Here is a 24,741-nt window from a genome sequence, read left to right as displayed (position 1 = left end):
TGCAGCATGGGGCCCACAAGGGTTCTGCCTACAGCCCACGCATCTCCTCTCTTCCCCTTTCCCCCACTCCTCTCACGCACTGGAGCCCCACACTTCCTACTCCTCCCCCTCCCTCCCTCCCAGCATTTTCAGAGTGCCCTGAATCTGCCGATTTGCATTCCTCCCCCTCCATCCCAAAGCCCGAACAGCCACAATCAGTTGATTCATGGTATTCAGGGGGAGGAACAGAGCACCAATCAGGCCATTCCAGTGCCCCAGTGTGCAGGAGGTGCATGGGAGAGAGGGGAGACTGGGGTCAACAGGCCACATTCGGTCCATGGGCCACAGGTTGCCCACCACTGATATACAACCAACATGATGACTATAAATATCTAGAAAGCTTTATTCTCTTGGGCCACATGGAGATGAATTCACAACAGCCTCAAGTCAGGAGTGCTTGTCTCAGGAGCTGCTTCTTAGCCGGAGTGAGCCTCTCCGGGAAGCGGATATCAAAAAACATGATGAGGTCCCCTTTACACGTGGGGTCACTGGGCAGAGGCATGCCTTCCCCTGGCACGATTTTGAAGTACTTGGGGCTGCAAACGCAAAAGCCAGCAGCATTATGCAGGAAGGTGCAGGGAGTAACTACCTAAGGTTGCAGCAAACACACACACCCCAGCGCTGTGTCTACATTGGCACCCTTTTCAGAGAACAGTGCTTTAAAGAAATTACGACATGTGTCTTTCCAAGTGCGGTGCTACATATTGCCCACCTAGACCAGCTTCTGCCAGGAGCGGGAGCCACAATTGCTCCTTAATGAGATTAGCCCTCCCCTGTGTACCAGACACCACCGCTGGGCTGTGTCTACATTGGCACCCTTTTCCGGAAAAGGGATGCTAATGAGACAAGTCGGAATTGCAAATGCCCCGGGGGATTTAAATATCCCCCGCGGCATTTGCATGAACATGGCTGCCGCTTTTTTCCGGCTCGGGGCTTTGCCGGAGAAAAGCGCCAGTCTAGACGGGATCTTTTGGAAAATAAACCCTTTTCCGGAAGATCCCTTATTCCTCTTAAAATCAGAAATAAGGGATCTTCCGGAAAAGGGTTTATTTTCCGAAAGATCCCGTCTAGACTGGCGCTTTTCTCCGGCAAAGCCCCGAGACGGAAAAAAGCGGCAGCCATGTTCATGCAAATGCCGCGGGGGATATTTAAATCCCCAGCGGCATTTGCAATTCCGACTTGTCTCATTAGCATCCCTTTTCCAGAAAAGGGTGCCAATGTAGACACAGCCCAGCAGTGGTGTCTGGTGCACAGGGGAGGGCTAATCTCATTAAGGAGCAATTGTGGCTCCCGCTCCTGGCAGAAGCTGGTCTAGGTGGGCAATACGTAGCCCCGCACTTGGAAAGACGCATGTCGTAATTTCTTTAAAGCACTGTTCTCTGAAAAATGACACTAAAATGGGCTTTCAGGCTTGCTCTTTGCTCTGTGCCATGCTTGGATTTTCTCAGATTGTTGTTCCACCTGCCACCCCTGGGATCTGGATTTGACTGGCTCAGGCATTGCTGCAGTCTGCCCCAAGTGACATCAGCACAGGGAGGTTGCGTGGGTGCAGCGAGCTGCCTCCAGTGGAGGCATATGGGTACAGAGGAGGGCAGAATTCAGCAGTCAGAGTAACAGTCCTGTTAAGCAGCCAGGTCACTCTCCTGGGGCAGTGTGGGTTCCGCAGGGCTGAGAGGAGAAAAAGCACTAACCCTTGGCGTTGTTTGTGTCTTAATGTAACTAGATCATGCTCTGCACGCACAGGAGGAGCAGAGATGCTTAGGAGGGAGGGGCCATTTTGACAGCCAGGCAAAGACTTTCAAAAGTGAGCTGTGATTCGGAGTGCCCAAGCTAAGACCCCGAAAAGGGCCTGATGGCTGGAGAGCACTGAACTCCCGCCCTCTGGTGCAGCTTGAGCATCCCAAAACACTACAGAAAATCTTGCCTCCACTTGTCAGAGCAGACCCAGGCTTTACTAACCGTGCCATGAAAGAGCCTTTCTGAACACAAGGAGAGCAGAGTAGCTCCTCTCTGTACGGAGTGGTGCACTTACTGGACTATATCGTTGATGGGAATATTAAGCAGTCTGTCATCTAGGGTCCTCACATCCACTGTGCAGCCAATCAAAGCCTGCAAAAGACACAGCGAGGCAATGAGCTCAGAGGTTCAGTGATTAACAGGCAGAGGCTGAAAGAGAGTGTGATACATGGAGCCTGAATAAGGCTACTGCTAATAGCCCTTTACACCTGATAGTGCAGAGTCAGGATATTTGCTTCTGTGCCGCATGCACCCAAATGTCCAGCTGCCAGCTAGGGGATGTAGCCAGAGAAAAGGAGGTACGGCTGAGGCTCTGCCCCAACCTTGGTGGTCTCCATCTATTCGTGCAGCCCCCAAGCTGATTAACATTACACTGGGTAGATCAGATCAACCCACTCAGAACTGAAGGACTTAAAACCACCTTTGCACATCCCCTCCCTCAAGTTGCATTTTGCACACCTCTCAGCTAGCGCACAGGATGTGGGGCAAAAAGTGGCAAAGTACCAGTGAGTGTCCACATGTCAGCAATGAGGAGAGAAGCTGAAGCTATTTCTAGATCACTCGCCTTCATGGGGAAGGAGATGAGAATACCTTGTCCTAAAAGGCCAGGTGAGCAAAGAAATGCAATGCAGAAAGAGACAAGCTTTTACCAAAGGGGGCAGAGGCCAGAGCACACATGGAACCCTTCAGAACAGATGATTGTAACAAAGGCTGCGTCTACACGGCTTCCCTCTTGCAGAAGAGGAAATGCAAATGGAGTGCTCATTTGCATATGTCATGCTCTCATTTGCATATCCTCTTCCAATCCTTTTTGTGGAAGAGGTTTTTCTGCGTTTTTTGCACTGTAGATGGGGCCATTTTGTGCAAAAAAAACATTTTGGGCAAGAACCCTTATCCCTCAAAAAAAAGATGTTTACAGAGTTCTTGCACAAAATGGCCCCTTCTACACTATGGGTTTTTTGTGCAAAAACCTCTTCCACAAAAAGGATCAGAAGAGGATATGCAAATGAGAGCGTGGCATATGCTAATAAGCACTCCATTTGCATTTCCTCTTCCCCAAGAGGGAAGCAGTGTAGACGTAGCATTAGTGATAATCCCTAGTTCTGCCATGGTGCTTGTCATCTGTGGCTCTCAAAGGGCTTAACGAAGCAAAATGTCATTCTCCCCATTTTACAGAGACAAACTAGAGGTACAGAGAAATGAAGTGACTTGTCCAAGATACCCAAAAAACCACTGGCAGGGTGGGAACAGAACCCAAAGCACCTGAGTCCTAGTCCAGTGTGCAAGCCAGTAGGTAACATTGTCTCCCATGTCATTAGTCAAGACCTCCCAGAAGCTGATATTTTAAATAAAGACCTTTTGGAAAAAGTATAGGCATAGAATCATAGAGTACTAGAACTGGAAGGAACCTCCAGAGGTCATCAAGTCCAGTCCCCTGTACACACAGCAGGACCAAGCACTGTCTAGACAAGGGCTACTCAACACGTGGGCCTGTATGTTTGCAGCCTGCGGTACAGTTTGGGTTTACACGGGGTTCAACACACAGCCTGCAGGTGGGATACTTTGAACATGGCCTCCACTGGGAACACGCTCCACAATGGTGAGGCATCTCCCAGGCATGGTGAGCACTGAAAGATGCAAATAGATGGACTGGCTAGAACAAGGTGTCGGCGTTTCTAGCGCCCAGGGAGGAGGTGCTGGGAGCACCAGGGCATTGTGGGAAGTGCTTTGTATTCATGCCTGCAAGTGTGAAAGAAGCTATTTGTATATATTTGCATATATATTTGCATGTATATGCAGCCACACTTAAGTTGCGGTCCTCAGCATGTGCTGTGAGTATTATTGTGGCCTCTGGAGCTTTCAAAGTTGAGTAGCTCTGATCTAGACCATCCCTCACAGGTGTTTTTTAACCTGCTCTTAAAAGTCCTCAATGATGAAGATTCTACAGCCTCCTTAGGCAATTTATGCCAGTGATAAACCACCCTGGCAATTAGTAAATTTTTCCTAATCTCCAAGCTAACTCTCCCTTGCTGCAATTTAAGTCCATTGCTTCTTGCCCTATCATCAGAAGTTAAGGAAAATATTTTTTTCCTGCATCCTTGTAACAACCTTTTAGGTACAGGCAGTCCCCGACTTACGCGGATCCGACCAGGGGGACGAGGAGCAAAGCAGAGCAAAGCCACGGAGCCCAAGGGCAGCAGGACAGCCACGGCGCGTCTGGGCTGTCCCGCTGCCCCCGTGCTCCGCGGCTTTGCTCCGGACACCTGTGGTACAGCAGCTGGGGCGCTGCCAGTTGGTCCCGTAGCGCCCCAGCTGCTCTGCCCCAGGCGTCCTGATTCAGCCACTGGACGCCAGTTCCGACTTACATACAGATTCAACTTAAGAGCAAACCTACAGTCCCTATCTTGTACGTAACCCGGGGACTGCCTGTACTTGAAAGCTGTTATCACGTCCTTTCTCAGTCTTCTCTTTTCCAAACTAAACAAACCCAGTTCTTTCAGTCTAACCTCATAGATCATGTTTTCTAGATCTTTTACCATTTTTGTTGCTCTTCTCTGGACCTTTTCCAATTTGTCCTCATCTTTCCTAAAATGTGGTGCCCTGACCTGGACACACTACTGCATTTGAGGCCTAATCAGCACATAGTAGAGTACAAGAATTATTTCTTGTGTCTTGCTTACAACACTCCTGTTAATTCCACTCCTGTTGTGGAATCTCTATCACTGGAGATATTTAAGAGCAGGTTAGACAGACATCTATCAGGGATCAACTAGACAGTGCTTGGTCCTGCCATGAGGGCAGGGAATTGGACTTGATAATCTCTCAAGGTCCTTCCCAGTTCTAGCATTCTATGATTCTATGAATACATCCCAGAATGATGTTTGCTTTTTTTCAAATAATGTCACATTGTTGACTCATATTTAGCTTGTGGTCCATTATAATCCCTAGATTCCTTTCTGCATTACCCCTTCCTAGACAGTCGCTTCCCATTCTGTATGTGTGAAACTGATTACTCCTTCTAATATCAGTACTGGGCAAATTAGTTGAAACTATGGTAAAGAATAAAATTGTCAGACACATAGATGAACATAATTTGTTGGGGAAAAGTCAACATGGATTTTGTAAAGAGAAATCATACTTTACTAATTTACTATCGTTCTTTGAGAGGATCAACAAGCATATGGACAAGGGGGATCCAGTGAATATAGTGTACTTAGATTTCCAGAAAGCCTCTGACAAGGTCCCTCACCAAAGGCTCTTTAAGTAAAGTAATTTGTCATGGGATAAGAGGAAAGGTCCTTTCATGGACTGATAACTGGTTAAAAGACAGGAAACAAAGAGTAGGAATAAATGGTAAGTTTTCAGAATGGAGAGAGGTAAGTAGTGGTGTCCCCCAAGGGTCCATACTGGGACCAATCCTATTCAACCTATTTATGAGTGATCTGGACAATGGAGTAAACAGTGGGGTGGAAAAATTTGCAGATGATACTAAACTGCTCAAGATAGTTAAGACCAAAGCAGACTGTGAAGAGCTTCAAAAATATCTCACCAAACTAAGTTTTTTGCAAATGAAATTTAATGTTGATAACTGCAAAGTAATGCATATTGGAAAAAATAATCCCAACTATACATACAAAATTATGGGAATGAATTTAACTACAGTTAGTCAAGAGAGAGAGATCTTGGAGTCATTGTAGATAGTTCTCTGAAAATATCCACTCAATGTGAAGCAGCAGTCAAAAAAGCAAACAAAATGTTAGGAATAATTTAAAAAGGGATAGAGAATATGACAAGTAATATCTTATTGCCACTATATAAATCCATGGTACGTCCACATCTTGAATACTGCATACAGATGTGGTTGCCTCATCTCAAAAAAGATATATTGGCATTGGAAAAGGTTCAGAAAAGAGCAACAAAAATTATTAGGCGTTTGGAATGGGTCTCATATGAGGAGAGATTAAAAAGCCTGGGACTTTTCAGTTTAGAAAAGAGGAGACTAACAGTCTATAAAATCACTGGGGTGGAAAAAGTGAATAAGGAAAAGTAATTTACTTGTTTCCATAACACAGGAACTAGGGGGTCACCAAATGAAATTAATAGGTAGCATATTTAAAACAAACAAAAGAAAGTTTTTTCTTCATGCTGTGCACAGTCAACCTGTGGAACTCCTTGCCAGAGGATGTTGTGAAGACCAGAATTTTAACAGGGTTCAAGAAAGAACTACATAAATTCATGGAGGTTAGGTCCATAAATGGCTATTAGCCAGGATGGGTAGGAATGGTGTCCTTAGCCTCTGTTTGTCAGGCTGGAAATGGATGACAGGAGAGGGGTCATTTAATCATTGCTTGTTCTGTTCACTCCCTCTGGAGCATCTGGCATTAGCCACTGTTGGAGGATAGGCTACTGGGCTAAATGGACTTTTGGTCTGACCCAGTATGGCCGTTCTTATGCTCTGATGTTATCTTCTTCCTAATTGGATTACTTTGTATTTGTCCTTATTGATTTTCATCCTGTTTACCTCAGACCATTTCTCCAGTTTGTCTGAGCTACTCGTGCACCTGACACTCTGAGTGGAATTCTAGTTTTAATGACCTATTTCCTAACACATACTGAATATTTGTGCAGTGAAAACAAAAAGGAGTCTGGGAGCCTTTTAAAGACTAACAAATCTATGAGGGTATTAGAGCATAAGCAGCAGAGTTACAATTGCTCATTGTGCTGTTCTGGCTTGTCCATGGGACATTGTAACTACAGCTGGTTAACACTGTGACCAATACCACCACCAGTAATTGCACATTCAGCAGAAATCAGGGTCACATGACCGAAAACTATGCTTCAGGGCATGAATGGACAACAGAAGGGGACTGCAAGGAATTCTCCCTCCATCTATTATGTATGACATTACAAAACTGGGGAGGTGCGCTGTTTCAGGTTGGTATGGGCAGTGCCTATTGAGAAACAACAGGCATTAGCCATTAATAGATAATCAATAAGATGCCTACCTTTTAGGACAAGGATCAAGTCTTTGTTCTGACAAGAGCCCAACACACTTTTGAGCACTAAATAAAGAAAGAATACTGTATATACTGAATTCCTGGGGCCTTATTTTCATACAGTTGATACATGTGATTGCACATCTAACTGGCATGTACAGCTACCAGGAGAGTGTATGTGCATGCATACGTGCACACACATGCACATACACACAGAGATAATTAGATGTATTTGCAGGCATGATGGTAGTATCTGCAGATGCAAAACTCCATATCGCAGTGCATTAAAATGAGGCACCCAGATCTTCTGTTCTCTCCTGTACGATCAAGGATGACTTCAGTCAACTCAAGAACAGTTAATCAATAAAAGCTAAAAATTAAGATGGTAAGTAATAAGCAGCCTCCCAGCAATCTGATTGGCTGGCCCAGACTCTGTTTGGTCCAATTATAAACTGGTGATTCCTTTCACCTCCAGTGCAGTTTGCTGTCAACATACAAACCCTGCTGCCTTATGGGAAGGTAAGAAAAGGAAAAGGAAAAGGAAAAGGAAAAGGAAAAGGAAAAGGAAAAGGAAAAGGAAAAGGAAAAGGAAAGACACCATCCATTTCCCACTGGAGTCAATGTGCATCTCTCCCTTTTCCTATGGGCAAGCTGGATCAGGCCCCAGGTGCCTTGTCAGTACCCTTACCTTACCAAGGGGGATGGTGGCTACATACAGCAGGTTGTCATCCTCCCTTTTAAACCTTGGATGGAGTTTCTCTCGTACAATGAAGATAATATCAGCAGGGATAATGTTCGGGCCCTAAAATACAATAAACCAAGAAGCAGGTCAGTATCTGGCAAACACAGGCCCAGTTTAGGGGGAAAGATAATCAGGTCTTTGCCCCCTTTTTTGGCTTATTTCTGACCTCTCAAGAAGGCCTGAGAAGCAGAGGGGCTGGAACAATTAGTGTAGTGGGGGTTCTGCGATCCATTGAATCAAACTGGACACCCTGTATATAATGGAAACCTCTTCAAGCCAGGGGTTGCTGCAGTCCCTCACACCCCTAGTTTCAGCACCTGTATTGGGAAGTGAGGTCATGACATCACAAACACAAGGAAGCAAAACCTCAGCAACTGAGAAAGGGAAAGGATTTTAATTGGATTGTTTAAAACCCTTTTTGTTTATACAAAGGCCTTTTAAACTCTTAACATCTGCTACACATTTGGGACAAAAGTTGTCTTTGTTAAAGAGTCAGGTTCTTGCTTACATACTCTTGTTTTCCCTTATTGCAGGACTCTTAAAATATTTGTAAACAAAATAAAGTAAGAAAACTAGTTCTGCTACAGGAAAACTGGTACTTCTCCTGTACTACAGTAATTCCTCATTTAACATGGTAGCTACGTTTCAGACAATGATCGTGCTAAGCGAAAACGTGTTATGCGGGGTCAATTTTCCCATTGAAAATAACGGAAAAGGTGGGGGTTGCGTTTCAAGCGGTAGTGTCGAAGTCAATTTTCTGTTGGTGCTGAGTCGTCAATGTCAACATTAGACGTTGTACTGTACAGTAAAATTCCAATTGTCCAGCATCCAATTGTCCAGCATCAACTGAAACCCGGAAGTGCTCCGGTCAGCTACTCTCTCGGCCAGGCTGCTGTGAGACGCATGTGTGCTCGCGGCTCCAGCCTGCACATGCTAGCAGCTGGCCACTGAGCACAGGCAGCTGCCTTGAGACCAGGACATAAGGTTGAGGGAGAAAGGGGACTGGGTTACAGCAGGGAGGGGAGGTGTTTGGCTCTGGGGAAGGGAAAGGGAGGAGAGGGGAGGGGGACTGGGTTGGGAATATGCCCGTGACAGGTCTGCCGGGACCCACACTGTGTCCAGCGATGCGGGGGTCGGCAGGGAACGGCGTGGCGAGTGGCGAACCCTCCGCTGCTTTGTGGGGGGGGGAGGGGAAAGGGGAGAAGCCCCGTGCAGCTGACAGCGACAGGCCAGCTGGGGAAACCAGCCGCTGGCCTGCAAGCGGGTGCAGAGGAGAGGGAGCAAGGCATCCGAGGACGTGGGCTCCCTGGATGCCTCACCCCCTCTCCTTCGCCCCCGCTTGCAGGCCGGCAGCTGGGTTTTCCCAGCCGGCCTGTCGCTGACGGCTGTGTGGGGCTTCCTTTGCCTCCCTGCAAAGAGGCGGAGAGTTCGCCGCACGCTGTGCCGTTCCCCTCCGATCCCCCCCCTCACTGGATGCAGCGCGGGTCCCGGCAGCCGCCTTATAGTACCTCCTGGTACACCGGGTTATCAGAAGTCTACTGTATTACCGCTGTTTTCATAATTTATACCGCTGCACAAAGTAGTCCACCACTTGATTTTTTTTCGTGTTATTTCGGGGACAGTCGTGTTATTCAAAAAAAAATGTAGTCCCTAAAAAAAATCGTGCTATCATGAAAATGTGTTAAGTGGGCACATGTTAAATGAGTAATTACTGTATTTAGATGAGAGATCACAAATGTTGCAAAAAGCCAATTACTGAAGCCACCAAAAGAATATTCTTGCATAAGCAACCTTAATTCTGGAATTTCCCAGCAAATGAGCGCTTAACATGAGAACATAAGAATGGTTATGGTGGGTCAAACCAATGGTCAATCTGACCCAGTAGCTTTCCAACAGTGGCCAGTGCTGGGTACTTCAGAGCGAATGAGCAGAATAAAAGATCTACCTCCTGTTGTCCATGCCCGGCTAATAGCTTGATTTTGCAACCGTAAGGTCATTCTTTTAATGTAGTTTTTTGGATATAATTTCTGTACTGACCACTGCTGTATGCTCTCCCTTCACCCCACGCAGAGGGCCAGGACACGCCACATGCTTCAGCTAAATCCCACTTAAGCACTCAAATAGGATGTGTGAAGTGAAGCCTGAGCCTGGTGCGCACACTCTGTATGGGGTGACTTTCACCCAACAACTTTGACATCTTGCATTTCTGGGACCTGGTTCTCAGTTACGGCTCCCCAGTACTGAGGGCTGTCTGTGCCAGCCCAACCCCACTGAGAGCGACAGCAGCCAAGAGGCTGCTCGACTCTTTTCCACTGGCCAGGCTCCCCTTTCTCCCGACATCTGCTAAATGGGGGGCAGGGAATGCAGAGGCCACCTCCTTCAGCTTCAAGCTAGCAGTTTTAGTTTTATGGTCCTCCAGTGCCAGGAGAATGCCTAGCTGGCTACGTGTAAATGGATTCTGGGCCCTCAAGAAGGCCTAAGCAGAACCACAGGGCTGGATCTCAGTGGAGAGTCGGGCCCCTTGTCATCAAAGCATCCAACAAATCTAAATTAGTTAATCCTGACAATGCCCTGCTGAGGTAGGGGAGGGTTATCGGATGGGGAAACTGAGGCAAGGAGGTTATGTGATTTGATGGCAGGAGTCTCTGTCGGTGCTAAGACTGGCTCCTGCATGGGACTTGTGTTCCTAAAGCCCTTAGGCAATATAAAAAAAATCTGCCCCATAGACTCTCTGTGCTTCATCTTAAAATAGACATAATGCTTCGGGCATGTTTTGTGGCTTGTTGGTTGTGGGTGTGCCCCCATCACACAAATATGATTCAGTTCTGTGGGGATCTGGAATCCTATTTTCGTCGCCTCCACCTGAAGGAATATTTCCAACACGCTGTATATATACAACATACTGACCTCCCTGCTCCCCCTGCCATTCCCACAAGAGGAGGGCTTCTATGTGGACCCCCACCAAGGGGTGTAATGAAAGTCTTGATTTCTACATCGACTGCTTCCACAAACATGCTCGAGCTGACATCATCAGCAAACAACAACATATAACATGCAACCTCAGTCATGCAGAACGCAATGCTATTCACAGCCTCAAAACCAATCGTATCATCATAATTAAAGAGGCCAACAAAGAGGATGCTGTAGTCATCATGAAAGGACAGATTATGAACAGGAGGCGAACAGACAACTCACCAATACCAGATTCTACAGGCCTCTCTCCTGTGACCCCACTAAGGAATACCAAAACACATGAAAAAATTGCTCATGAAGCTCTCTGATGGTGCTCAGGAACAAATTTACACTAACACTTCCCCTAATCCCCAACCAGGAACTTTCTATCTGATACCCAAAATACACAATCCTGGTAATCCTGGATGGCCCATCATCTCAAGCATTGGCACACTCACCACAGGATTATTTGGCTATGTCGACTCCCTCCTCAGACCCTATGCTACCAGCACTCCTAGCTAACTCTGCGACACCACTGACTTCCTGAGAAAACATCAGTAATCTACCTGAAAATACCATCCTGGTCACCATAGATGTAGAAGCCCTTTTCACCAACATTCCACACAAAGACAGATTACAGGCCATCAGGAACACCATCCCCGATAACAACACTGCATACCTGATTAAAAGAGCTCTGCGACTTTGTCCTCACCCACAACTACTTCCAATTCGGAGACAATTTCTATCTCCAAGTCAGCGGCACTCGCATGGCACCACAATATGCCAACATCTTTATGGCTGACTTTGAACAACGCTTCCTCAGTTCTCGCCCCCTAACACCCCTACTCTACTTATGCTACATCGATGACATCTTCATCATATGGACCCACGGAAAAGAGACTTGAAGAATTTCACAAGGATTTCAACAACTTTCACCCCACCATAAACATCAGCCTGGACCAGTCCACATGAGAAATCCACTTACTGGACACTACAGTACAGTTAAATAATGGACAAATGTTCACCACCCTATACCGGAAACCCACTGACTGCTACACTTACCTTCATGCCTCCAGCTTCTATCCCGGGTGCATTTCTCAGTCCATTGTATACAGCCAAGCCCTAAGATACAACCGGATTTGCTCCAACCCCATAGACAGAGACAATCACCTACAGGATCTTTACAGAGCATTCCTAAAACTGAAATACCCACCTGGAGAAATGAAAAAACAAATTGACAGAGCCAAAAAAGTATCCAAACATGAACTACTTCAAGACAGACTCAAAAGAGAAAATAACAGAACTCCTCTTGTTATTACATATAGTCCACAATTCAGACACCCCCCCCCCCCCCAGCACATTATACACAATCTACAACCCATCTTGGAAAATGATGCCTCACTCTCAGAGGCCTTGGGAGAAAAGCCTATTCTGCTTACAGACAACCTCCCAACCTGAAACAAATTCTTTCCAGTATCCATGCAACACAACCACATCATAAGCATCCAGGAACCCAGCCCTGCAACCAAACATAATGCCAACTCTGCCCACATATCTATACTAGTGAATTCATCACTGGAGCCAACAACATAAGAAACCAAATCAAAACATTATTTGACTGCACATCCAGTAATTTGATCTATGCCATCAAATGCCAGCAGTGCCCCACTGCTATATATATTGGACAAACTGGACAGTCTCTGCGGGAAAGAATCAGATACACGTAAAGGAAACATACAGAAACCTATAGGGGAACACTTGAATCTTCCTAATCACAGTTTAAAAGATCAAGTGGCTGTCTTGTCACAAACCAGTTCTACTAGCCAGATACACAGAGAAACATTGGAATTAGAGTTCAACAGCAAATTCAATTCACATGCTAATGGACTCAATCGTGATGAAGGATGGTTGGGGCACTATCAACTTAACAGTCGTTGAAGGTGCAAACAGCTCTTTGTGTAGACTCTTATGTCAGGAAGGATACTATCAATTGACTTTTGATCCTTATCTGCTTTGTTTTAACTACCCAACCTTCAGATACTTACAGATTCCCTCTAGCTCCCTGTCTCCTACCCCCCTCTTTTTTTATCCCCCCCCTCTCCTATTTATTTTGGGTCTGCACATCCTAAACTCAAAACTCCGGTCATCTGAAGAAGTGGGCTGTGCCCACAAAAGCTCATGATACCCTCTACATGTTTTGTTAGTTTATAAAGTGCTACCAGACCATTTGTTGGTTTTTTTGTTGGTTAGTGTTTGTCAGCACATTTAGACACAAGGTATCAGCAAACAGTGAATGTTCCAGGAAGTACTGATGACATTGTGTCCAGCAGTTATAGCAAGAGCATCCGACAGTCTTTGTAAATTACCTGGTCTCCTTCTTTTTGGAATGTAATCCTGGTGCCTGGCTTCCACCCTGGCTGCACGTCAATCGTTAAGATCTTATCTCTGATGGTGGACGTGTGACCGTCTTCATTCATCACCTAGGGTTTGAAACAGCTGATTGGGGCCATCCAGTTTGATCTGTTTCTAGGCAACCTGGGCCTTTGTTTGGCAAGGATACCAGTGATACAGCACCAGCTGTGTGGACAATTGTCTTTAGAAGCCAAAATCAGTTACTTGCTTGGATTGCAGAGCTTCTGTGCTTAGACAGATTGGCAAACTGGGTTATTACAGTAGCATCTTGGGACCAACCAAGACTGGGCCCCCTGAAAAAGGTTGGGGGAAAGGGGCAAAACACACAGAGGGCACAGCAGGATGGATGGAAAAGCAGGCCCACTTGGAGACAAATGTGGCTCCCAGTTACTCCTGTGCTACCTCAATGGAGTCTGCCACAGAGATTAATATTTGCACTGAATTTCCCTTGGACCTTAGTGAGCTACCAGTGAGTCACTGGACTTCATGTTTGGGGATTGTTTTTTGTTAATTTCAAGGCAGTCTGATCGCCAGCACAACCCACCAACCCCTCCGAGCCTTGTTGATGGCAGGCAATGAGTCACAAACCTGTTATGTCAACGCTAAGGAAGCCCAAGCCTTTTCCTGTACCCTGCTTGATGCGGCATGGGACAAAACTTCCAGCAGGGCCTCCTGCGTTCTGGTAATAGGACAGGGTCCCACATCACCAGGGAAAGCCCTGAAACTGGCTATCGGGGTCTTGCCTGAACCTATTGCTCTATTCAGTGCGAGCGAGCCTGATCTGCCCTGCATCACTCACGGAGTAGGCTACTCCTCACCTGTCCATCCCCCTGTCGCCTGGGACTTGGAAAACACTACCACAGAATATACTAATCAGTCACATCCCCAGATTTCAGTGAAACTTCCAATGCCCTGGCTTCTAGTGAAACATACAACCCATCCCAGTGGTAAGGAACTGCTCTTCCACTACAGACTCCCTTCCTGCAGCCATCACACCCCTAATGCCACCGATTCAGAATTATGTCTAATTCAGTCCCCATCTTTCCTTACCCTGCGAGAAATCTTAATTTTCTTGGTGCATCCGTAGAACAGGTCCTCCAGCGACAGGTAGAGATCTCGCTCAATTGGGGGGTCCTGCTTTGCCACCCCTTTTCCTCGCAGCCCCCCGAATGCTGTGTTCACCTCAGATCCATCTGGAGTGAAGAATTCTGTGCATATGGGAAAACAGAATCCCAACTGTGCATACAAACAACGGGGTCTAAATGAGCTGTTACACACAAGAGAGAGATTTCGGAGTCATCATGCATAGATCTGACATCCGCTCAGTGTGTAGCAGCAGTAAAGAATGAACATAATGATACTGACAATTAGGAAAAGGACAGATAAGATGACAGTTAGTATGACAGTGCTATGATATAAATCCATGGAGCTCCCACACCTTGAACGCTACATGCCGTTTTAGTCGCCTCATCTGAAAAGAGATACAATATAAATGGAAAACTGGGAAAAGAGAAGGGCAACAAAAATGATTAGGGATATGGAAGAGCTTCTATATGAGGAGAGATTAAACAGATTGAGACTGGTCATCTTGGAAAAGATATGATTATAGAGAGAGAAGGACAGGGGTCTATAAAATCATGAATGGTATGACATGAATAAGGAAATACTGTTTACCCCTTCACATAACAACAGAACCATGGGTAACTCAATAAAATTAATAAGCAGCAGGTTTAAAACAAGCAAAAGGGAGAACATCTTCAAACAAAGCACAGTCAATATATAGAATTCATTGCTAGGAGATGTTGTAAGGGCCAAAACTATAACAGAGTTCAAAAAAGAGTTAGAGAAGGAGGATGGTTCCTTCAATGTCTCTTAGTTAAGATGCACATGGATGCAATCCCACGCTTTGGGGGTTCCTAAGCCTCTAACTGCCAGGGCTGGGACTGGATGATGGGATGGATCATTTGATCACTGCCGTCCTCTGTTCTTCCCCTTTGAAAGCCTCTGGCACTAGCCACTGTTGGAAGACAGGATACTGGGTAAGATGGATCAGTGGTCTCACTCAGGATGGCTATTCTTATGTTCAATGATGCAGAAATAAATGTAGATGCAATCACACCATTAGCTGAGAGTGGTGTGAGCTAGCAGGCTGAGCATAGGTCTGAGAGACAGGCATGCCTGCGTTTTACTCCTAACTGTGATAGTGAATCTCCTCTTTGTCCTTGGGCAAGTCACTTAGGTCATAAGTGTCTTGGTTTTAAGATGCCCAGCCTGAGGCATGCCGGGCTGAACATAAATGCCCACAAACCTCCCCTACCCAGTTCTTACCAATTTCAGATGGTATTGTGGGTGCTTGGTATCTCTGAAAATCAGGCTCAAGGTGGTTCACATCAATCACCCATCAAGTGGGGCAATCCAAGACACTGATGGCTTTAGGCAATTTTCAAAAAGATCTCCCCATGCCTCAGTTTCTCTGTAAAATGGGGGTGATCTCACCATTCTACTTGCTAGGATAACTGTGAATGTTTGCAAAATGTTCTGAATGTGAAAAGCATGAATTTATGTATGTTATACATATGTATATATAATGTCCTGAGGGACAACACAGTGACATCAACACATCACAGTGTCCACAGGCTGGGAGGATACACATGGGCAGATAAAGCACCACCCCCAGCACCACCCCTTCCACCCCAGGGCCCATCCCTGGAGCCAAGCCCCACCCACTGCGAGCCCAGCCCTATCCAGTGGCTACATGCAGAGCTGGGCCTGGTTCACCGTGGCCCGGACTTCCCCAGCTGCAGGGGCAGAGCCAGGCCTGGCACACCATGGCCCAGTTTTCCCCTGCCGCCGAGGGCAGAGAGGGGCATGGCACAGCCTCAGCTGGGACAAGGGGAGTTAGAGTTAGGCCGTGGTGGGGGAGACGGGAGGGGGAAAGAAAGGGCCCAGAGAGGAGAAAGGGCTCGGGCTGGCGCAACTCGGGGGGTAGGTGGGAAAGAGGAGAAAGGGCCCAGGCTGGAGCGACTGGGTGGGCGGGGAAGAGTGGAGAAAGGGCTTGGGCTGGCATGGCCCGGGGGGTGGGAGAGAAAGAATCCAGGCTGGAGGCAAGTGGGGGCAGCTGGTGCGGCTGGCGACGGAGAGAAGGCCTGGGCTGGCGAGGGCGGGGGCAGCGAGAAATGGCCTGGGCTGGCACGACCGCAGTCAACCCTCCCTGTTGGCCAGGGGGAGAGCTGGGGTTGCCTACCCCCCCCCCCACAAGAGGGGGGTTGAGAAGTGTAGCAAGCAGGGGGCACAACCCCCTGGTTATTTATGTATTCTGTATTTATGCTCATGGAAAAGGAATTCCTGTTTCTTCCAGGAATCCCTGAAGTTGTTGTCACTCCCTTTGTTTAGGAAAGTTTTATAATCCCCCTCCCCACCTTTCTAATCAAACATAAACATTAGTGCTGCATCTAGACTGGCAGGATTTTGCGCAAAAGCAACTTCTTTTGCGCAAAATCTTGCCGCCTGTCTACACTGGCCGCGAGTATTTGTGCAAGAACACTAATGTTGTAATGTATAAAATCAGTGGTTCTTGCACAAATATTCCGACGCTCCCACTCAGGGATAAGCCCTCTTGCGCAAGTATTCTTGTGAAAGAGGGCCAGTGTAGACAGCCATGTTAATTTCTTGCACAAGAAAGCCCGATGGCTAAAATGGCCATCAGAGCTTTCTTGCACAAGAGAGCGTCTACACTGGCACGGATGCTTTTGCGCAAAAGCAAATCTTTGGGCAAAGGCACATGCCAGTATAGACACTCTCTTGCGCAAATACTTTTAACAGAAAAACTTTTCCGTTAAAAGTATTTGCGCAAAATCATGCCAGTCTAGACACAGCGTAGAAGTTTTCATTCCACCATCTAAGCCCTAACATCAATAACTAGACTTTGCTCTCCTGAGATACCTTCCATTCAAGGACTGACAACATTTATGAAGTAAGCCTCCCAACTCCTCTGAGAGGTGAGACAATAAGAATTATTAGCCCCATTTAAATAAACTGAGGCATAGTGATGTTAAGTGACTTGTCCAAGACTGCCAAGTGAGTCAATGGCAAAATAGGGAACAAACCCTATGTCACCTGACTGACAGACAGGTACCTTACCCGTAACAACCTTCTTGCTTTCAGCATGGCTGTTTGTTGTAAATTGCAAATCTTTGGGACCTGACCCTGGGACCTCCCCAAAAGGACTGTAAACTTACTTGTGCAGATTTACAATATAAAGGCTTCAGTTTGTTTGAAAACTTCACCAGATTGGGAAGAAACCTTTCCATCAGACCTTGTGAGTGTCCTGACCTCAGCTTAGACCACGGTGTGCTTTCATGAAGGAGACATACACATGAGTAATCTGGGGCTGAGAATGTCTCAGTACTGATGGTCTCAATTACAGGAGAAATTGAAGACATGCTTTACGACTCTTTATCACCACCTAGTGGCTGGCCACAGCATGGCATTAAAGTCTCTGGATCTCAGGATTATGGTAGTTACCATTATTTGGCCCAAGGAATTTTCAAGAGACAATACTGGATTCTGGTGAAGACATGACAAATTCTACATGTGTGGTTTAAAGCACTGCCCAACAACGCTTCCGTGGAGATATGGGGTGGCGTTACAGGTCAGGTAAAACCTGACCTTCAAAGTGGAATTCTTGAGGCCTGATGGTGGTAAAGGCAAAAGCACAGAGTCTGGTTTCCATGTGACTATGCAAAACTTTAACCCACTTCTTGACAGTGACAGGGTTGGTTCTGTTGAAGAGACTATACTTGGGACAATCACCATAAAAGCATACCATGAAGCATATGAGGAAGGGATTATACTTACCGGAAAAGGGATTATCGCCACCAAAGAACTCCTTGAAGACTTTCTCAGCATTGCCATGAAACACATAGCCAACAGACCAGGGGTTTTCACTCCCAAATTCCAAGGGGATCCCTCCTTTGAGACCCTCTTCTCCAAATTTATCATAGATGGCCCTCTTCACAGCTAAGGGAGAAAGAGGCATTAGTAGATGTGCAAAAGCTTTGATCATTTGTGTCAGATGAAAGTATACCGTTCTAGATTCAGGTCGGTTCAGTTGCCCAAAGCCATCATTAAGCATTCTCCTTGACTTCAGAAAGCCCAAAGTAGCAGAAAGGATGCTATTGTACCAGTGTGGTTGCAACTTCCTATCGGAGTCGCATCCTTAGATCCAATCTTAAAGACTCATTCTCCCAGCTGGGGAACGGAGATACACTGAATGATCCAGGGAAAGGTGGTTGATACCCTCTTCTCATCCAAGACCCAGAATGGAAACCACAGAGAAGTCTGTTACAAATCATTTTCTTAATAAGCTTATTAAAGTTTCCCATGACACAGTTTTCACACAAGTATTCCTTTATTAGTTCCAAAGGCTGCTAGGGGTAAATTACATCCAAAATACAAACATAAGCATATACACACCTATATTCTATACCCCAATGCCAATGCAGTTACAATAACTGGGCAAAGTGCTCACAAGAGGATCAGGCGTGGGAAGCACCTTGCTATCATAGGCTACGTCTAGACTGGCATGAATTTCCGAAAATGCTTTTAACGGAAAAGTTTTCCATTAAAAGCATTTTCGGAAAAGCATGTCTAGATTGGCAGGATGCTTTTCTGCAAAAGCACTTTTTGCGGAAAAGCGTCCGTGGCCAATCTAGACGCGCTTTTCCGCAAAAAAGCCCCGATCGCCATTTTCACAATCGGGGCTTTTTTGCGGAAAACAGTACTGTGCTGTCTACACTGGCCCTTTCGCGCAAAAGTCTTTCGGAAAAAGACTTTTGCCCGAACGGGAGCAGCATAGTATTTCCGGAAAAGCACTGATGATTTTACAGGAGATCGTCAGTGCTCTTCCGGAAATTCAAGCGGCCAGTGTAGACAGCTGGCCAAGTTTTTCCGCAAAATCAGATGATTTTGATTGGTAACTAATCAGATTATTTTGATTGGTAACTAATTGACCATTCATTATCAGTGGGAAATAGGTCAATGGAGGGATGATAGGAGTTACTATAAAGAACTTTCTGGGTGTCTGGCTGGTGAGTCTTGCGCACATGCTCAGAGTTTATCTGATCGCCATATTTGGGGTCGGGAAGGAATTTTCCTCCAGGGTAGATTGGCAGAGACCCTAGAGGTTTTTCGCCTTCCTCTGTAGCATGGGGTACAGATCACAGCTGGAGGATTCTCTGCATCTTGGGGTCTTCAAAGTATTTGAGGGCTTCAGTATCTGAGATATAGGTGAGAGGATTATTCTAGGAGGGTGGGTGAGATTCTGTGGCCTGCACTGTGCAGGGGGTCAGACTAGATTATCATAATGGTCCCTTCTGACCTTAAAGTCTATGAGTCTATGATTTTGCGGAAAAAACTTGCCAGTGTAGACACAGCCATAGTGTGACTCTAGAGCAGCGTTTCCCAAACTATGGGCTGTGGCCCGGTACCGGGCTGCAGGAAAAAACTACTGGGCCTCAGCGTGGTTGCCAGGGTGTTCTGCGCTCCTGGAGTGCCCATGTGGCACCAGGTCCCCAAGCCCTCGGCCAGCCTGGGTGGAGTCTTCAGCCAGATGTTCCAGTTCCCGGCAGAGTCCTAGCTAGGGGAGGGCAGCGGGGGGAGGAGAAGGGGAGAGCCGGCCACTGGAAGCAGCACTGGACAGAGAGGGGCAGGCTGGGGAGATTGGGGGGCTAGTGGAAGCAGGGCTGCCGGGGGGCATGAGGTTGGGGGGTAGGAAGCTGGCCAGGGAAGATGGGGGAGGGAGGGAGAAGTGGCCGCCGGAAGCAGGGCTGGACGCGGGCAGCGGGGTTGGCCAAGGGAGATTGGGAGAAGTGGGGGGAGAACTGGCTGTCCGGGAGGGGGTTGGGGGAAGTGGGGCTGGCCAAAGGCACAGAGGAAGGAGCGGGGGGAACGGGAGTGAATCGGCCGGCAGGGAGTGGGACTGACCTGGCCATATGCAGATCTCGGGGCCTTGCCCCCCCCCCCCCCCCCCCGCGGCAAAGCACGAGTTAGTCCGGCCCGGGGATTCTATTGTGTCCCCCCCACACACACCCACACCCACACACACCCTCGAGTAGTTGCGACCTGTCTGGCTGGTAGACACACTCATGCAGCCTGAGCACATTTACCAGCCAGGCAGTTTGAAACTACAAACTGATACATCTAGTAATAATAAAACTTACCTAATGAGAAAATACCAGACATGTTATATGTTATATGTTACATGTTTCTCAGTTTGTTTTTTATGTGTTTATATTTTTGGGCTGCAAAAAACAGTCCTGAAAAAAAAGGGTTCCAACTAAAGTAAAAAGTTTGGGAAATCCTGGTCTAACCAGCTTTCTGTCTGTCTTACAGTCCATTTATCCAATCCATATTCCTTAACTTGCTGGCAAGAATATTGTGGGTGACCATATCAAAAGCTCCTAGGTGGAATGGGGGGCAGAGCACACACAGCTCCAGGCACTGCCTCTGCCCTGTGCACTAACTCTACACTCCCATTGGCTGGGAACCTGCTGCTAGCTCTTTCTAGGGTGCAGCATGTCTGCAATGTCAGGAGAGGCAGGAAGCCTGCCGTACCACCCCTGCTGACCAGGAGCCGTTCAAGGTAAGCACTTCCAGCCAGGGGCGGATATAGGGCAGGGCAAGCGGGGCAGCCGCCCTGGGCCCCGCGCTTCACAAAGCCCCGCGCATGCGCCGTGGTGCCACCGCGCATGCGCGTTGCGTCGCTGCACATGCGCCGTGGCAAAGGGGGACCCCGCAAAATTATGCTTCCCTGGGCCCCGCAAAACGGTCATCTGCCCCTGCTTCCAGCCACAGCCTCAAAGCCAGAGCCCCCACCTACACCCAAAGCTCTCATCCTCAGCCCCACTCTGGAACCCACACTCTAGTTAAATAATGTTGAGTCACAGACATCAACAATTTTCTTCAACTGGATCATGAGAAAAAAAGTTTGAAAACCACTATGGTAGATAAATCAGACAGCTGACCCAGATGCAGTTGTCAAGGTAGGTTGAGAGCCACTGCTACAGACCATGATCAAGTCACCTCTTAACTATCTCTTTGCTAAATCTAAACAGATTAAGATGCATTTACTCCTACTATAAAGCATGTTTTCCAGATCTTGAAACATTAGAGCTCTTTTCTCCATTCTCCAATTTTTCAGGATCCTCTTTGAAGTGAAGACACCAGAACTGGAGACAGTTTTCCAGCAATGGTTTCTCCAGTGCTGTAAACAGAGATAATATAACATCCCTACTTCCGCACCCAAGGTTCATGCTAGTTCTCTTAGCCACCGCATTGCATTAGGCCCTTCTTCTGCAATCTGACTAGCACAGGCAGGCCCTTGAATCCATGCTAGTGAAATCAGTAGGTCTCCAAACACATTCTAAATACACCAGCCTGGATCAGACTGCAGGAGCAGGGATCAGTGCTGCATGCAATAGATAAACAATTAAGTAACTGACATGGACAGACAGACAGAGGTATAAAAGCTAACCAGCATGGCAACAAACCAAAGGACATGATGTGCCTGCCTAATGAAATCCCCCTGCAGTAAGTGTACTCTGTTCTTGGATGTGACTTTCCAGTCCTTCTCCTTGAACTGCACGGTTTATCTGTGGGAAAAGAAAGATGTTCCTACTTACGATCACTCAGCACTTCGTAGGCTTCTGCGAGCTGCCTGAATTTATCTGGCACCCAAGGTTCTTTATTTTTTAAAGGATGGTTCTTCAAGGCTAGTTTCCGGTAGCTACAAAAGAGAAATGAGGGGAGAGAGGCTTCAGCCCCACCGTGAGCACAGTTAGATGCGTTTTTGACAAGCAAACTGAAGCGCTATTCAATTCAGTGAATTTTTTGTTAAAGATCCTGAATTATCAGCAAAACAGGTGCGTAGGATTAGGGCCCAATCCTGCCCTTCTTGCAAGGTAAGAGTTTTACCCTAGGCTGTGTCTAGACTGCATCCCTTTTCCGTAAAAGGGATGCAAATTAGACATATCGCAATTGCAAATGAAGCGGGGATTTAAATCTCCCCCGCTTAATTAGCATAAAATGGCTGCCACTTTTTTCCGGCTCGGAGCTTTGCCGGAAAAAAGTGCCACACTAGACACGGATCTTTCGGAAAATAAAGCCTTTTCCGAAAGATCCCTTATCCCTCTTAAAATGAGGGAATCTTTCGGAAAATAAAGCCTTTTCCGAAAGATCCCTTATCCCTCTTAAAATGAGGGATAAGGGATCTTTCGGAAAAGGCTTTATTTTCTGAAAGATCCGCGTCTAGACTGGCGCTTTTTTCCGGCCTAGCTTCGAGCCGGAAAAAAGCGGCAGCCATTTTTATGCTAATGAAGCGGGGGAGATTTAAATCCCCGCTTCATTTGCAATTGCGATATGTCTAATTTGCATCCCTTTTACAGAAAAGGGATGCAGTCTAGACACAGCCCTAGTGTTTTCAAACTGAGTTCATCTGCATATTGCACAGTCTGGTTCCAAGATCCTGTCTCTCTGCCTGTCTGTGACAGAGGAAATCACTACAGGTTGAACCTCTCTAGTTCAGCACCGTTGGTACCTGATTGGTGCCAATCCAGAGAATTTGCCATTGCACAGGAGGTCAGTATTGTCTAGCATTGTTATAAACACTTCTACTGCTTACTGGGTTCTTAGAAGATATTCAGAGTTCAATTAGAGCTAAATAAAAGCCCAGAACACTGAGAGCCAGGACTAGTGTCTGTAAACAAACGTTATGGGACAGCAGGAAACTTGGCCACACCTGTGATAAGTGGACTTCCGGCTAACTAAAATCACGCCGGACCACGGATATTGCCAGACCAGAGTGTTGGACTAGAGAGGGTTAACTGGTAGCACCTAAATGCAACTCCCTGTACGGATTTGGGGCCTGATCCTCTAGCATGCTGAACACTGGGGCCAGTGGATGGTACGTCAGCGCAGTTACCATCACTCCAGGCACCTTGCCAGCCCCTGGCACTGACAGGCCCGTGGCAGAGGTGCCCCCACCCCGGCACTGACAGGCCCCTGGCAGAGGTGCCCCCCCCCGGCACTGACAGGCCCGTAGCAGAGGTGCCCCCCCCCGGCACTGACAGGCCCCTGGCAGAGGTGCCCCCCCCCGGCACTGACAGGCCCGTGGCAGAGGTGCCCCCCCCCCCGGCACTGACAGGCCCCTGGCAGAGGTGCCCCCCCCTCCGGCACTGACAGGCCCGTGGCAGAGGTGCCCCCCCCCCCCGGCACTGACAGGCCCCTGGCAGAGGTGAGGTGGGGGGCGGGGCGAACTCCCCCTCCGCCACTTACGCTTTTTTAATGTCAGCGTCCTTGGCGGTGCGGTTGAGCTCCAGCACCACGTAGTAATCCTGCCCCATGGCGGCCGGCGCTGTCGGTCCCGCGTCCCCGTTGCTATGGGCACCGCCGCGCTGGGGATTGTGGTCGTTGTAGTTCTCGCGCGCATCCCGCGTCCGGGCGCATACGTCACTTCCGGACTACACACCCCTCCCCTTTTCTTTGCTTCTCAAGGGCGTGTGTGGCCCTTCCTCCCCGTCCCCTTGTCCCCAGAATCTGAGGTGTGCGGGGGAGGGGCTTCAAGCTTAGGGAGAATAAAGGAGCCACTGAGCACCCCCCCATCTCCTAGGGGCAGTGGCCCAGCTGACTCATTGCAGAGCCTCCCCTCCCCCCCATGGGACACTGCACCCCAAGTCCCACAACAGCACTGAACCCTGATCCTTCCCTCACACCTCCATCCACCCTGCTGGGTGGGGCCACCTTTTATCAGTTCTCCCCTTGCACAGCTTCAGCAGAGCAGAGCCCTCCACATGCCTGGTCCACTGGGGCAGGGAGTGAAAATCTGCTTTAGAGGGCATTCCTTGCAGCAGGGAGTAAAGCTGCATAGCACCAAACGCCTGCCCTAGTGTGCATTAATTCACCAACACGGCCTAGCTCATCACACACATTTGTGGTTCAGTGGGTGTGATGGTAACCTTATCAATGACAGGGAGGGAGGACAAAAGTCTTACAAGTGGATAGTGAACTAGATTGGATGGAGCCTTGTTGCAGTTTAACAAGCCAATCCACTATGGCATACACCATGTTAGTAATTTAAGAGTAAATGGTTACTTGTCTTCAAAGTACTTTATATACATTCTCAGCCATTATAAATTCAGCTGGGTCTAGTGGATTTTATGAACAGATTTTAAGGAGTGAAAAGTAGGAAAAATTTTGTATGTAGGCTAAATTCTCATGACAATTTTGATTGTCCATAAGATAGTAGCATTTCACCCCTTTTTTATAGCTGAGGAAACGAAGACAGATATTCAGTGATTTGTTCAAGGCCACACAGTGAATCAGCTGAATTTGATTTCTGGAGTTCCTGAATCTTAGCCCACTGTTCGTTCGCTCTTGGATATCATGAGCTAGCACAGGAATTTACAGATACATGCACACAAATTGCGTAGATAGACCAGAGTCCACAGGATTGTACATATAGCTGAGAGAGGATTTCAAATAATGGCAGACTGCCTATAAGGGAAAAAAAAAACATTTTCCCCATAT

General features: G+C 47.4%; 1 protein-coding gene across 3 annotated transcripts; it reads right to left on the bottom strand.

The window, feature by feature from the left end:
* Nucleotides 1-361: 361 nt before the first annotated feature.
* DNAJB13 (DnaJ heat shock protein family (Hsp40) member B13) lies at nt 362-23,659 on the bottom strand. 3 transcript variants are annotated; one of them, XM_075919579.1, is made up of 8 exons: nt 23,491-23,659; nt 21,840-21,971; nt 18,016-18,177; nt 14,209-14,366; nt 13,113-13,226; nt 7,741-7,854; nt 2,072-2,148; nt 362-575 (listed from the first exon to the last, which is right to left on the bottom strand). In XM_075919579.1, the coding sequence occupies exons 1-8, from the start codon at nt 23,642-23,644 to the stop codon at nt 422-424; spliced, it is 1,065 nt and encodes a 354-aa protein (XP_075775694.1). In that variant the 5' UTR covers nt 23,645-23,659; the 3' UTR covers nt 362-421. The 3 variants fall into 3 exon arrangements, with proteins under 3 accessions (XP_075775694.1, XP_075775695.1, XP_006127582.1); XM_075919580.1 differs by having other exon boundaries at nt 7,746-7,854; XM_006127520.4 differs by having other exon boundaries at nt 21,840-21,943; nt 23,491-23,645.
* Between the last annotated feature and the right edge of the window lie 1,082 nt (nt 23,660-24,741).

The sequence above is a fragment of the Pelodiscus sinensis genome, chromosome 1, assembly GCF_052426305.1.
Source record: "Pelodiscus sinensis isolate ZL-2025 chromosome 1, ASM5242630v1, whole genome shotgun sequence".
Lineage (NCBI taxonomy): Eukaryota > Metazoa > Chordata > Testudines > Trionychidae > Pelodiscus > Pelodiscus sinensis.
The sequence above is the reverse complement of the archived record's forward strand: the minus strand, read 5'-3'. Positions and strand labels throughout refer to the sequence as shown.

Excerpts from the sequence above, each read along its gene's own strand:
- DNAJB13 (XM_075919579.1), bottom strand. The coding sequence starts at position 23,644 with ATGCGCGCGAGAACTACAACGACCACAATCCCCAGCGCGGCGGTGCCC. Across the intron at positions 14,367-18,015 it reads TGGCGATAATCCCTTTTCCG|AATTCTTCACTCCAGATGGA; the intron begins GTAAGTATAATC and ends CCATATGCACAG. Across the intron at positions 576-2,071 it reads CCCATCAACGATATAGTCCA|CCCCAAGTACTTCAAAATCG; the intron begins GTAAGTGCACCA and ends TTGCGTTTGCAG.